We start from the raw sequence: 15319 nt of genomic DNA, 5'->3' as shown, positions 1-15319 counted from the left end.
AGAATTTAGGGGGAGGCAAAATTTTGGATTTTTAAAAAAGATTCCTAATAAAGTAATATTTAAAACTAGCAACCGGCAGAGTCCCGCGCAAGCGCGAGAAAATGTGTTAACGTGTTTAATTTGCTCTAATTACAGTATTCTTACTAATTAGCTAGCTTATCTGATTATTTTAAAAATGTCATCCTTTCTCACCCCACCACAAGAGATGAGGATAAACTTGAACATAATGAAAATTGATACCGTTAAACTCAGCGATCTCTAAAACTAAGAATTCAACACTAATATCTGTCGTTTTCGATTACTTTTAAAATCTCACCCTCCTCATTGGGGAGTGGAGTATGATCTTGAAGTTGTATTAAAACTATCACTATTCTTCTCAGCGACCCCAAAAACTATGAATTCAACTCTAATATTGGTCGTTTTCGATTATTTTTAAAATGCCCCCATGTTATTGTTATGAGGAGTTTGAACCCCCGTATTTCAGCTCAGGTGTGACCTAGGGGCTTGGAATAGATCATTTGGATAATTTCTCTGAGAGCTTTAAAACATGTTAAATTTTCATGTTTCTATCTATTATGGTTCCCGAGTTGAATAACGCTACAGACAGACAGGTCATTGTATTATTAATATAGATGCTATTAAACCATTACTGATGGAGAGTAATGTAAACAATAACGACATGCTTGTTGCAGATTTCTCTCTCTCTCTCTCTTTGTGGACTCGGGTATCGCTGCCCTTCCACTTTATGGAGGGCCGTGCCGTGGGGGGTGGGACGAAAAATCGGAAGAAAAAGAGGCAAAAGAAAGGAAAAAATACTTGGAATATATGTATGGCGCGCCGTCGTATACTTTCGCCCCGGGCGCTGATTTTCCACGGTAGGCCCTGACTTTATGTAGGTCTCTGACTCGGTATTGGTGACAACAACCCCTTCATTCGATATTCCGATAAGTGACATATGTTTGTGTGCTCCCAGTGCTAGTTTGTCTACTATGTTAGTTTATAATACACTCTGAACTGTGACGTGCTGAGATGAAAAGTACAAGTTTGTTACTTCTTTCAGTTCTTTGGTATAAAGTTGCGATGGACAGTAGAAAAAGACTAAGTAGGGCGGCATATACATACAATGTTTTCCTCTTTGAAACATAATTTTGTGCGGGGAAGTGGGCAAATTATTAGAGCACAGGGGCGCACAATTTATAAATACGGGCCTGGAATTTGGACATGTATTTCGAATAACTGAACCCGTTTCGAAAATTCAGGGGAGGGCAATTGCTCTCATCTTTCCTCACTTAGGGCATCCATGATTAGAGTCATTCCGAGAATATCGCTTTCTAAAAATCACCCACCAGCAGACACGTACGCAGAAATTTATATCCGGGGGTCCAAATTCAATATAAGAATGTATTATCATATTAAAATTTGTAAAATCGCCCCCCCTTAAATTAGACTAAATATACACAAAAATGGGGATGTCGTGGGAATTGGGACAACTAGGACCCACCGCCCTCGTTAAAAAAACTTTAGTGTAAAATTTGGCCCAAATCAAAGGGTAAAAGTGCGGGGGAAAGCTAGGGAACGCCGTCCCCCTACCTCCAAGAAATATGTACGACGTACCCCCAGTTCCTGAATAAATATAATGGGCAAAGATATGTGGGGGTACGGTGTGACGTCACGCCGCTACCTACCGTCCCCCTACCTTTTCAGATCCACTTTTACCCCTGGCCCGAATACGTGAAAAAGTATGGTTTCTAGACGTATCTTTACAGTGTACTACATCGTGACGAATGGACGGAAATGAATCCAAAATTTAGTTTTATGACAAGTATAGGCTATGAGACGCATAAATCCACTGAAATCTCGAGTTCGATTTTTTTTTTTTTTTTTTTTTTTTACAATCATCATTCTTTCTTCTCCTATTGTGACTCCAAAGTAAAATGGAAAATTAAAAGAAAAAAGTGTTTATATTGTCTTCATGCTTATTGGTATTTGCAATGGGCATATTGATATTCCAGACGCTTTACTAAGGCTAGCCAGCGCGTGCTAGTGTTTCATAAACGATTTGTAAAATTTGTCGCTAGATGGCAGGCTCAGTACTAACATCGAAGAATATATATCAAGTACCTTTCTTGGACGCCATGTTTTGTCGCAATCCCAACAAACGGAAGGAAAGTTGTTAGTATAATGGAAGAGAGAAATTATGGATTTCTTCAGGTGTTATTAGCCTGATTTTAAGTACGAAATCACTTATACAAACATATTACTTTATGTTACATTTTCTTTTAAAAATATAATACCCTCTACTTTGATCGCGGTGGCTCAGTGGTAGAGCATTCACTTCTGGTACATCGGGTCTCTGGTTCGATCCTAGCTTGTGCCAAATGAACTTTGTAGTGGACAAACATAGTCGGCGTGGGTTTTCTCAGGGTTCTCCTGTTTTATCCCACTTTCTTCATTCCACCATTTCATTCATTTCTCATCAACACCGTCTCCTTTAGCCTAGCCGGCATAAGTGTGGGACTTAAAACTTAGAAGATTTTTTCCCTTTCACATCCACAAACACACACACACACACACAAAGATTACTCCGTTGGATATGATGTCTAATAGCTAGATCATTTATTCTGGTGCGAAAGCGTTTTGATGCGATCCAATGATATGTAAGCTTAAATGCTGGACAACTTGAGTCCGTGGAGTTTTCCGGATTTTTTATGCTTCCTCCCATTACTTTTAAACCACAAATTCTTCCATTACCATTTACTCGATTTGAGTTTCAGTATAGCGTCCCTTTCAGCAGCTAGGCTATATGAGACATATGGACCTACAGTTCAATGTAATATCCCAACCACACGAGCTCACGCCGGGAATCGAACCCAGGTCTGTCACGACCATTTACTTAAAGTTCCCCGCCTAGCGTAGTCTCTAACGCTCTCGCCTTCGGTGCAAGTGCTCCTGGGTTCGATTCCCAATGGAAATACTCTGTCAGAATGATATAAAATACTTGTCAGGCAAGCCATTGTGAATGCGGTTTCTCGTGAGCTTTGAACATTCACACCAGGCAAATGCCGAGAGGGTACCTAACATAAATGTCCCAGGCCGCATTCTTTTTTCCCCAATCCTTTCTTCCTTCATCAATTCCCCAGATAGTGTAACTGCCGAGGACTTCATCCCAAATAAGTAAAGAGGTTAAAAGGCCATACACCCCGAATGAACAGAAGTATAATTCCTAATCCTAAACTATTTTCTTTCATTAATAATCTATACTTCAATCTGCAGAGCCTAAGAGTGAGATATTAACCGGAAGTCCCATTTGAAAACTTATTCGAGGATAATAATGGGTGTGGGTGAAGCATGACGTACTTCCGGTGTAATTTGTTTCCTGTGAATCTCAAAGAGATAATGTGAAAATTTACAATTGTTGTTTTTGCGCTAACCTATCAGTACTACTACAGCGAAAGAAGCAATGGAGATTTTTGTTTAAATTGGTTCAGATGGTTCAGAAATAAGCAAGATAAGGAAATGTATTTGCATGAAAAGCTGATTGTTCTGCTTCATTTCACCCAAACATGCTTAACTGAAACTTCTAATTATTTACATCTAATCATTTTTCTTTCTCTTATTCATTTTTTTTTTTACCACAAACTCACTTGCGATTTCATAAATAAGCTCTTTTAATGCTTATATTTAAGTATTGTTAATGGTAGTATGCTTCATGTGGGTTTCCGGTAAAGCTTCTAAATATAATACTGTCCTATCCTAAATATAATACTGACGGAAATACTCTAGTTGGCGCCCGGGGCAAGAACTCGCCTTAGCTCTCCCTTGACCAACCAAACCAAAACGCTCCCCCAAATATTTGCCTAATTTTGTGTCCTCCCAATCCGTCGCCCGGGGCACAAGCCCCATTCGCCCCAACTAGTTACGTCACTGACTGTCCTAAAGATAAACGGTAAGAAGTGTTTGTGGCTTATATACTGTGAACTGATTAATTCTTTTCTTCTCCAAAACCATTAACGGTTAACTTATTCAGATATAAGGCTCTTACCTTAATAATAAACAGTATAGAATGTTCATAATCGGTATCATCAGTATCAATTTTCAAATAATTATATTGAAACAATACAGTTTATATTCCATTTCAATCATCACAGGGCCGCGGTGGCTCAGTGGTAGAGCGTTCACCTCTGGTGCTTGGGGTCCCGGGTTCGATCCCAGCCCCCGCCAAGTAAACTTTGTGGTGGACAAACATCGTGTGCGTGGGTTTCCTGGGGGTTCTCTCGTTTCCTCCCACTTTCTTCATTCCACCATTTCATTCATTACTCATCATCACCGTCTCCTTTAGTCTAACCGGCATAACCATGGGACGTCAAACTCAAAGATTTCATTTCAAAGGATTCGACAGGGAGGAACGACTTTTTTTTTTTTTTAATGTATTAAAAGAAATAGATTCCAAAAAGAGAACCGAACACCACCATTGTACGACAGAAATCTGGGTATGCTGTTAATGACGTCATGATTGTCGTGCATATAGGGGAAGTGCGCACAGTACCGGACGTTACCCAGTACCGGACAGTAGTTGTAGAGTGCGTATCCGATAGATGACAGACGTGTATTGATTATCATCACCATTGTGTAAGTTCAAGGTGTAGGTGAGCAAGTTGTGACTTGTATCAGGCCAGTGTGGAGAAAGATATTGGCGTTTGTAGCTAAATTGCTGTGTACGTTGGTGCTGTATGTTAAGTTTCGTCTACTGTGTCGACTGTACGGGTAAGCACGTGAGCATTTTATTACATATATGACTTCTCTTATTGTGTGATGTACCCAAGAATGCTAATAAATATTGAATTACGGAATGTATTACTACGTGATCCAACATTATATGTTAACATGTTAATTTCCCAGTACCGGACAGCATGTATGTTCCCAGTATCGGACAAGGACACAATGCCGTCGTTACGGAAATTTTATAATAGTAGCGTTTCTCGTTGTCGTTTTTCCAGGCAAGATGGCAAGCAAGAAAGGGGGAAATGGGTGAAAGAGGATATGAGGAAGGCAACGTAAGCAGTCATGGAAGGGCAAATGAGTTTGAGGGTAACAGCACGTAACTTTCTGGTACCTAAGAGCACTTTAGAGGATACAGTGAAAGACTTCAAAATTGGAAACAATAGAAATGACTCCTCAAATGGGCAGTTTTGATACAACATTTTCAGAAGAAATGGAGACGCAGCTTGTTAATCATCTAAAGGACTTGGACAACCAATTGCTGTCAATGAACAAAAAGAAGTTTTTCACTTCACAGGATGTGAAACACAATTCTGTTAGCACGATTTCTCGCTCATCTCAAGAAAGGTCTTCATTTGACCCTAGTATGTCGTCACCTTCAAGACAATTTCAGACAGTAGCTCAAGAGATCTACTTAGTCACAAGCGAAACAAACAGCAGGTTACCGATGAGAGGAAACAGAAGTGAAACCAGCCAAATTCTAACATCTACGCCAAAAGAAAAACGTAACAGGAAGCAAAGCACAAGTGATAGAAGAAACGAAACTGAAGATCATGCAGTTTCAAGTAGGCGAAGATAACGAAAAGGTAGCTAATGAAAGCGAACAGATAGGTGTAAAGAAAAGTAAGAAGTCAATAAGAAAAAACTGAATTTTGACACCGATGGCACAGATAAGTGCAGCAGTGGCTTAAAAGCCATCATCACTGAATGCATCATTTGTTCTGAAACAGTGGACGAAGAGTGGGTGCAGTGTATTTTGTGTCACATATGGGTTCATGTTGCATGCACAAATCAAGAGAATCTTGACTATTATTTATGTGATCGTTGCAAATTTGTTTAGTGCTTGTTTATGTTCAGGTGAGATAGGACTAATTCACATGTTGACACTCCTTGTTCAGTACTGGGATATTGGCTTGACATTTCTCTGCTTGTATTATTATTGTTTCTGCAACGAGATGTGTTTTATTTACTTAAATATTTATAGAAGTGCCTTCAGACGTTATTTACGTTCATATATCATTCTATTCATTGCATATAATGGAAACAATGTATTTTATGTTGTGTCCGGTACTGGGTAACGTTTTTGTGTATGTGTGAATTTGAACCTGATTTTCATTTTCATTTTAAAAATATATGCTCTCCATTGTTGTAGTTTCTTTTACGTCAGCTCATATAATACATGTCCAACTTTAATATGGTTGCATTACTTTCATGATGTACCTCTTACTTATCTCGTGAATTCGAAAAAACCTTAGGTGTCCGGTACTGTGCGCACTTCCCCTACTTCATGCTCTCTATTCCAGGTGGGGCAACCTTTTTAGGTTTGAAGCCTATTTTTCATTTCATAAGTTACTGTTGGGCTACTCGTGTGTTCACTTGCCCGCTGGAGGAAATCATAAAATAATAGCAGTGATTGATACAGAGTGACACAGACCAGCGCGGATTACGTCTGACGACTTGCTAATTAACTCAAAGATTTCATTTTCTTTTTCAATCACCACAATATGTTACTGTAGAAATACTTACGCCAATATTAATGCTCAAATACAAATACAGTTATAGCCTTTGTACAATCCGCAGCAAAAAACCTGCAACATGAGGATGTAAGTTTATTGTGAAACTACGCCTAACAGCAGAGGCAATCAACATAACTTTTAAGTGGAACGAATCACGCCAGGCTAAACCTCGGCCTCCTCCCGTGCACACTTATTTTGGAGCAAAACACTTCGTCATTTCACAATAAACTTATATGCTCATGTTGCAGGTTTTTTGCCGCGGATTGTACAGAGGTGCTATTTTGAAGTAATTAATTTTTTTAAAAAAATGTAGATTTAAAATTGCAATTAAATCGTCACAATAGCTACGGTACAACGCCATTTATTGGTGTCAGGCAGGCAGCATAAATACCGGAGAGGTGGCTGTTAACTGTCAGGAATTAGCGTTACTCACAGACTGAGACGATTCCTTTTTATAATAAGGACATCAAACATATGCCCGCCTCTGGTGTCTTTACCTACTAGTAACATTCTTTGGAACACTTTTGCACGCTCCAGAGAATGTAAAGAATGTAACTTACATTCTTTGGAACGCTGCTACACTTTTGGAACCGTGCACTTTTGTTGCCACCGAAAATGACAAAATTATTTGATTTCATTCATTTAATTCTAGTAGCCTCGAGTAGCGTAGTCGCTAATACTCTCGTCTTTGGTGCAAACGGTCCTGGTTCGATTCCCGGTGGGGACACTCGCTCGTAAAGTGTAACAGCTTTTTCAGACCAGCCATCCTGAGCGAATTGGTGTCTGGGTTTTGAATTGAATTGAATTTTCTCTTTATTTCAGCGGGCGAGGTTCAGCCGGAGGCTGCTCTGCCACCTAACCCTTGTCATCATTACAAAGAAAAGAAAGAAAAAAATAAAGACACAAATAAGATACAAGATACAAATAACAACATAACATGATACATTCAATAATAATACCATTCAATAATACCATTCATTCTCACCAAGGAAATACCGGGATGGTACACTCATGTCTAAAATGATTGTCGCATTCTATAAATATGTTGTTCTTGGAATATAATTTGATAACGAATTCACCCAGTATTTCTTATAATGTTAATATGTGTATAATCGGCAAAGAGATGTATGTGCCAAATTTCATGTCAAATTTCATGTAAATAAGAACAATAAAACGAACATAAAATTTTCTTGTCTATTTAGCAACATTTTATTTTACTCATTATAATTTTCGTATTTATAATTCTTTTCCTATGAAATTTACCGCAAATATACATTTCCCGATTATACACATAGTTCCAGTATTAAAAGACCCTGCACAATCATTATCAAATTATATTCTTACAAGAAGACAGTTATAGATATGCGACAATAATTTTGGACATGAGTGTACCTAATACAATGGTCCCAGGCCACTTCTTTCCTTCCTTAATCCTTTCTTCCTTTCCAATTCCTCAGACAGTGCGATCGCCAAGGACGTCATCCCTCATAGGCTTATGTGTGACAAGCTAACATGGCCATAGATACCGAAAGCCCAGAAATCTAATCCTTATTCCCTAATCGTTTGTTTAATTCTATCATTACATATAAAGAGTAACCCAAAGCACATACATTTTTTGGGGACGGGCATCATAATGATGAATTTTTTTATAACCGTGTATCCAAAATTCACTACATAATTGGGCATTGTTGAGTTTGAAATGACCAAATCTGGAGTTTTTTTTTTTTTTTAATCCGATAATAAACAAGGAAGTAATAGAGGGTATCCGGCTTACAACTACCTAATATTTTTATAATTCAGCGTATGTGCATCTTAAAACAGGATTTAATGGAAAATATAAAGGCGGGTATACGTTGTTTCTTTTTAAACGGTCGAGCATATTTTTAGCAATGTATGGCTGATAATAAGTTTTTTCAATTAAAATAAACCAGAGAAGATTCTTATTTAGTAGAAAAGTTCTCCGAATAAAAAAGACATAGCAAAATAATATTATAGTATTATATGGAAATCTAAATTTAAAGTATAAATTGCAAGTATAAACATTACATGCACTACTTTGTTTATGTTTTCGTAGAATAAATTTTATGTTTTCATAGAACTTTTATTACCACGAACTAAACAAAAGGAGACGAAGTAACTAATTAAATATTCTTAAGCATTCTCTTAATGTAACCTGCTGACAGTTGTGCAATATGCATACTTTTTTATTGAAGTAAAAAACATACTTTACGACAAACTATGGCGAATAAACAGCTTCGAACATTTTAGTTCTCTAGTTGCCACTTAAATTCAAGGTTTCGTCGGTCTCATGACATTCTGTAACTGAATTTTTGTGTAATCACTGTGTCAATGATAAAACATACCGAATATTGTATTGAATTTTATATCGAGTTACATCCTTTTTTTTTATTTACCTAATGTGAGCTCGCGTTGGGCAAATATAATTTTTTAAACAATCATTTCTATATATTTCCTTAGTAAATACTTTACTTCCGTCGGCGTAACATGCTACTGCTTGAGGCACACCTTTCGCAGCTTCTGATTGGTCCGTCGGCTCTTGGCCATTGACGTCAGAACTACGCAACACGTATCGGAACTCGCTTCGTCTGAAGTGGTGTGAGCTGGGGACCGTGAAAAAACGAAAACTGAAAATCTTTACATTACAAGTTCGCTGAAGGGCGGAGGAATTGGTGTGTGATAGTGGTTTGCTTGTACGATATGGGGGAAAATTTTTAAGTATGAAGTGTTAAAATGAGATAAGTACGTGTAAAAATAATAAAAGGTTGCGTTGGTGTTTACCATCGAGTGAGAAAGGTGTCGGTAAAGGTGACATTTCGTCAGTTACAACATCAGAAACTAGTCCAGTATAAAAATCAAGAAACTGAAAATGGCGCGACCTCCACAATCTAGTCCATTGCAAAAATGGAGTGGAGTATCAGTGAACAGACTGAAATGGAAATTAAATATATTTACTGTGCATCTACCATTTTTGTTGGTAGTGTTAAATACAGTTCTGGTAAGTACCTCAAGCATTTGACATTTAATCGACTTGTGTTCAAATTATTTTGATACTGTAGACCTCTTGTAGTTATTTATGTCAAGCAAAATTTTGCTGTTCCTATTTTGATAGCCTAAACGACAGTTAAAAGAGAAGATTTGAGCACAAGTTTTTCCCCTATTTCGGGTTAATTTAAAAACTGTATGGAATTGTAAGAAATATGACATTCATTCTGCCTCTAGGTTTTCACTTGACAGTATATTGTGTACCAGTATTAATACAAATAAAAATATGTACTTTTGACATGGAAATAGAATTAATTGAGAAGCCTACATATTACGCTTTTAGTTACTTCCCTAAACAATAAAAGGTCGGGAATAGTGCTACCAGTACCAAGTAATTGTGTTTTGTTACGATCATTGCAACACAATCATAGGCCTATGTAAATTTGTTAGTTCAGTTTACGTGAATTGTAAGAGTGAATAATGAACGAGCATTCATTACTTCTATGCTTCTACACGAATGTGTAAATAATGCTTGATCTTAGTTCTATATTCACCAGACGTAATTTTGACAAGTTGTAAATAATTTCTTCTAAAGCAACTGTTGTTACATTTAAATGTCTATCAGTTAAAAAGTTCGATCGTGGAAGATAAAATCTTAGGTCTTTTTCGTTTAAAACTGGGCTGTTACATTGTATTTTTTTTTTTTTTACCGGTATCAGAATGCGTCCTGTACAAGGGTTTCTCCATTGAGAAGATATGCGTGAATAGATCCACAAGTCACATAACGGCTTGCGACTTAATAAAGGGCATTTATTCCGAAGTTGGGTGTCCGATACTTTTCGAGCAAAATCTTCATGAAAACTATTAGAGTTCATAATTTTTCAATTCCTACGTACTTAAATGACTTTAGGGTTCCTTTCGTTATATCGTGAGGTAGGGCAGAGGTTAGGTTAGGTTAGGTTTGGTTTGCATATACAACAGAGGTAACCTCAGACGTCCCAACAAAGTTTACTGTTTAATTCACACACTATTGCCGCCCGAGCGTTAGCGAGTGAAGGTGGGTTAGAGCCCCGCAGGGCACGTTGTTTTCAGTCTTCTTTTTTTTTTTTCACACCCTTAGTACTTCGGTTCGTACTGAAAACAGTAACTTTCTCTGCGTTTCTTCGCTGTCACCTCCTTTACACACTTACCATAATTTGTTCTTAGGTTCATTAATTCATGCTCTTCACCTAGTTTCAGAAGATTTTGCTTGTTTTGAACGTATTGCTTCACGAAATTTAACAGTCAGTTAACGTCCTGTGTATCTTTTCGGTATATTTGCCGCCATGTTGATAATATAAATGCTCGTTAGTTTCGCACAATGCAACTATTGTTACCTTGTGCCAAGTAGTTCCCTCCGCTCGCCGAATAGTCCCATGTTTGTAACAGTTTATATATAACAATTAAAGATATTTTTCGAGATCCTTATATATTATCAAGCACTCAAGTAATCAAATTATCCATATCTTTCCTGTAAATTTTAAAAATTTTGCTGGACACGGACGCCCAACTTCGGAGCTTAACCCGATGTAATTATCGGGACGGTTTGTTATATGAAATGAATTGAATCAGAAAGTGTTCTAGAGCTGAATTCACTATGTACACTGTTGCGTACAAACTGTTACGTTCCCGTGCAGGTTTATTTTGACACACTGCTCGACGTAATCATTCTAAAATTGATTCTTCAACTAATTTCCTTATTGTCCCGTACATGATTAGTGCTGGGCGACATGAAAATATCTCATTTGGCATAGGTTAAATTCTTGACGGCCACCAGAAGTAATTGTTGGAAAATTGCAATTCTTCGATATATGTATAGGTACGGAGTCGTGTATGGCACGATGTGGTGGACAAACACCGTGTGTGTGCAAAAGACAAAACACACCTGTGCTAGGTGGTCACTAAAAGGCACGAGTACTATCTGAATCAGGGTAGGGCGAAGATGATGTGCAGGGTGCGTTTTAAGGGAGAAGGGGCGTAAAGGATGGTGGGTGTATGCGTAAGAGAAGGTAGTAAAAAATGTGGGGTTTAGCAGTGGTAGTTTTAATTGCATTTGCAATGGTTTCACAGCTTCTCTACACTGTGCAGCCGCACACCACCGGTGGTAAAAAGCATCTAATAGTAATCTTTCATATGCACTCATTTGTTTTATTTGTTGTGAAGGATTTGTAAAGATTTCGCACTAGTAACCTTACGGTACACTTGTAAACATAAAACACAACTGTATTACTTTGTATTGTATTCTGTCGCTTGCAGAAATTTGTTTCTTCTAATGTATTTTCGTGCAAAGTGTTGAGTTTTGCCTATAAATCTTCCTAACTGTGGTGTGGCAACTACAGGAGCACCATTCTATGTTATTGCATTACTTAATATATTTATGCTGTATTTTAGATCTTTGTGAGCACGTCTCTTGTTACTGTTTGTGGAGAAAATACTATGATAAATGTTCTAATATTAAAGTAGGTTGTTCCGATTAATGAACGGTGTGGGGTAGAAAATTATAGCGTTCCGATTGAATGTTGCATGTTCCATTCCAGGCTGTTTCTGTTAAGACTCCAAATTTTGCTAATCTAGTAGGGTTTAGGCTCTTATTGGGTATTTCCCGACGATGAATCATCGATGTCTATTTTCTTGCAAAGGAATACATTGATAAATGTGGGTTGAAGCCTTGCGGATGATGAAATTAAAATTTGTAGTTCTACGTTCATGTCCTTTAGGAATAAAGGTACGACTGATTATGGAATGATAATGTGGGAGAACGCCGAAAAAACCCACGGAAACAATGTCCATAACACTCACATGGCCTGGGTTCAAAGCAGGGGGCTTCGCAGAAGACGTGAGTGCTCTGTCACAGAGGCAACATGCTCTCCTTAAAATATTCCCAAGTTCGTGCACGTTATCTTCTATATATTTTGCTGCCCGAATTTTTTTTTTTCCCCGAACTGCGTGTGACGGGAAATTTACTTTCTCCTATCTTACATTGGTGATCCTTAAGAGAGCATAAATACTTCATCATGTGGGATTAATAGGGAATTACAGGAGTTTTTTTTAACAGTTAACAGTTTTGCATTTTTACCTGTTTTGGAATCTCAATCTCAACTATATAAATAAGGAAAACTTTTCCTATAAATAGTAGGAAAGGTCTTCTTTACGCGTTCTTGACATAAAGTAGTTCTACGAACGGTATCTGTGGTGAAACCTTCATTTCGCAGCGACGATGATGAAGGGTTTCATCGCAAGTTTTCTGGAATGTTACTTTGTTATATAAAGAATACTGAATTTAATGTTTCTCTGGTATTTAATATGCGTCCGCAAAATATCTTCAAGGAGTACAGTGTATAGCCTTTAACAAGTTATATCCACAAAAAATCTTTTTGTTGGAATTTGAATTTGTGGTGTGCAACACTATTTTTTTTTTTTTTTCCTTTCTTTGGGTGGCATTTAGTATGTCCCTATAATCCATCGCCACCCTGGCCCGGTTGCTGATATTAGTGACCTGTTAGCTGAGATCAGTAAGCCGTTGTTAGTAACCTCGTTTATGTGTATACCCACAATCGCTGACACCCCCTGCGCTCCAGCCCAGACTCGTTTAGATCGAGTTCTTGATTTTAAGTGGCCACCTAACACATTTGATTCGTTTATTGGCTGTAGTTTTTATGCCTTGCGTCCACTGTATTTGTATTCATCACATTTACAATTTTAACTAACAAACCCATTCGTTATTTTCTGTTACCTCTGATAGGTTTCAATTCGTATGTCAATATTCGTTGCTAATGATGTTGTGCTGACGGCGTTTAAATGCGCATATACTAATTTTTTCATATAAATTTCCAAATTGAATCTCTCGCACAATCCTCAACCGTATAGGAATTTTATTAGCTTGTTGTTACCAGCATGAATTGCCCCTTCAAGTGATATGCTTAGTTTCTCTGTAGGCAAGTGCTTGCTCCCGAACTACCTTTGTAAGTACTTTATTTTCTTAATACAACAGATTTGATCGCATAATTTTGTACTCACAAGTGTTCTGTCTTTTCATACGATGAGCTGAATTTTCGAGGACTATTTCCGACCTTTTTCAGAACCAAATGCAAGGGTTGAATGAGTGTTTATTTTCTGAGCGAATATTCTTTGGGAGGAATATTGTCTCTCACCTTTTAAGTGACAAAGTAGGGTGAGGTTGTTTTGTGTGTTTGTACTTCATTTCCATTAGTGTATATATATATATATATATATATATATATATATATATATATATATTAATAAGTGGCTTTATATGGGAAGCAGATGTCAGTATCAAAGTTATTTCTCCCTCAGCATAGTTTTTGTATTACAATATAAAAGACACGGATTATTACTTGGTTTCGCAATTAGCCCTGTTAATTACACTAATTACATAAATGTCATTGATCTATTGTATGGTGACTAATTCTTGAAATGAGGGTGATAAATCTTTGAGTTTTACATTTAATTGTTAAAATTCAGGGAAGTGGAAAATTTTCCAACTGGATGGGAAGTCCGATAGACCCCGACGTTCCAGCATACCCTGCCAAACTGAAAGAGAGAAGTTACTCATAATTTCGTTGTTGAAAGACTGGGAAACTGTTTTTAACTTCAAGAAAGGAAAATTTACTTTTGTGACAATTTAAAGGGTAGGTGTTTTAGACTTTTTTTTTTTTTTAACCTCTGCAATGGTTGTAATTGCACAATGAAGAGTACACGGTTTGTATGTATAACAGAACAAACATGAACATACGACATGGCGTTTGTCATTTTGTTCTTGGAATTACATATGAAGGTCTGGTGTTACGAAATTGTCTAGATTCAGAGAAGGTTTACCCATACTTGTCTTTGTATCTCTTATGCGAAGATTCGAAAATCGAAAGATTAAAGCCCAGTTTAAATTTCTGCTTTTTATGCCTGTGGACTTGCCTTTCACTTGCCCATGTTTTAATTTGTCTAGAAATTACATGACAATTTGAAGTGTTCAAAATTTTCGTTCCGAGCTCTGTAAGGGGGAATTAGTGCCCTACCAATCAGATTTGCTACCATTTAAAAGGTTTTGGACGAATGTCTTATTATTTATTTATTTTTTTTTTTTTCAAAGTAAATAGGTCAGTTAGAAGCAGTTTTTAGCCAAGATTGCTTCCTATTAGGAGGCACGGTGGCTCAGTGGTCGAACTCTCACATTCAGTACGGGGAGTCCTCTGTTCGATCCCAGACCGTGATAGTATGTAATGGACAGCATTGTCTTTGTGAAATTTCTCTTGTTCTTCCGTTTTTCTCCTACATTCTTATTCCACACAGTCGTTTACTTTCATTACATACACGTCTCCTTTACAATACGGGGTTTAACAATGGGACGTAAAGCTAAGATTTCATTTTTTCCTTCGTAGTCTCTAACGCTCTCGTCTTCAGTGTGAGCGGTCCCGGGTTTGGTACCCGTTGGGGGAATTCGGTCGGAAAAGCGTAAAAAGCTTTTTCAGCCCAGCCATCCTGAATGAGGTTTTCCTTATTCACATCAGGCAAATGCCGGGGTGGTACCTCACTTTAGGTCCCAGGCCGCTTCCTTCCGTCCCTTTCCCCGGATAATGTGATCGTGGAGGGACATCATCCCTCATACGTAACGGGCTAAATGGTCATAGATGCCGAAAGCCCGGAGATCTAAATCCTAAATCGTTTTTTGCTTCCCGGTGTGTAGTTGCAGCACCACATGGCTATATCCTACATATTTCCACATGTGTGTGATGAAGGTTTTGTTTTAT

The 15319-nt window shown here is 37.7% G+C and overlaps 1 protein-coding gene across 7 annotated transcripts in view; it reads left to right on the top strand.

Moving 5' to 3' along the window:
- The first annotated feature begins 9077 nt into the window (after window positions 1–9077).
- Npc1a (Niemann-Pick type C-1a) overlaps window positions 9078–15319 on the top strand; it is a 278261-nt gene continuing 272019 nt past the window's right edge. For 2 of the 7 annotated variants that reach the window (XR_014131276.1, XM_081756547.1), the window contains exon 1: window positions 9078–9531. Coding sequence is in view for 6 of the 7 variants with exons in the window: in XM_081756547.1 (XP_081612673.1) it covers window positions 9403–9531 (129 nt within the window). In the remaining variant the exon portion in view is untranslated. The remainder of the gene's footprint in view (window positions 9532–15319) is intronic. The other 5 variants (XM_081756546.1, XM_081756545.1, XM_081756550.1 and 2 more) reach the window with 3 other exon arrangements.

The sequence above is a fragment of the Thermobia domestica genome, chromosome 4 (assembly GCF_964235325.1).
Source record: "Thermobia domestica chromosome 4, izTheDome1.hap1.1, whole genome shotgun sequence".
Lineage (NCBI taxonomy): Eukaryota > Metazoa > Arthropoda > Insecta > Zygentoma > Lepismatidae > Thermobia > Thermobia domestica.
The sequence above is the reverse complement of the archived record's forward strand: the minus strand, read 5'-3'. Positions and strand labels throughout refer to the sequence as shown.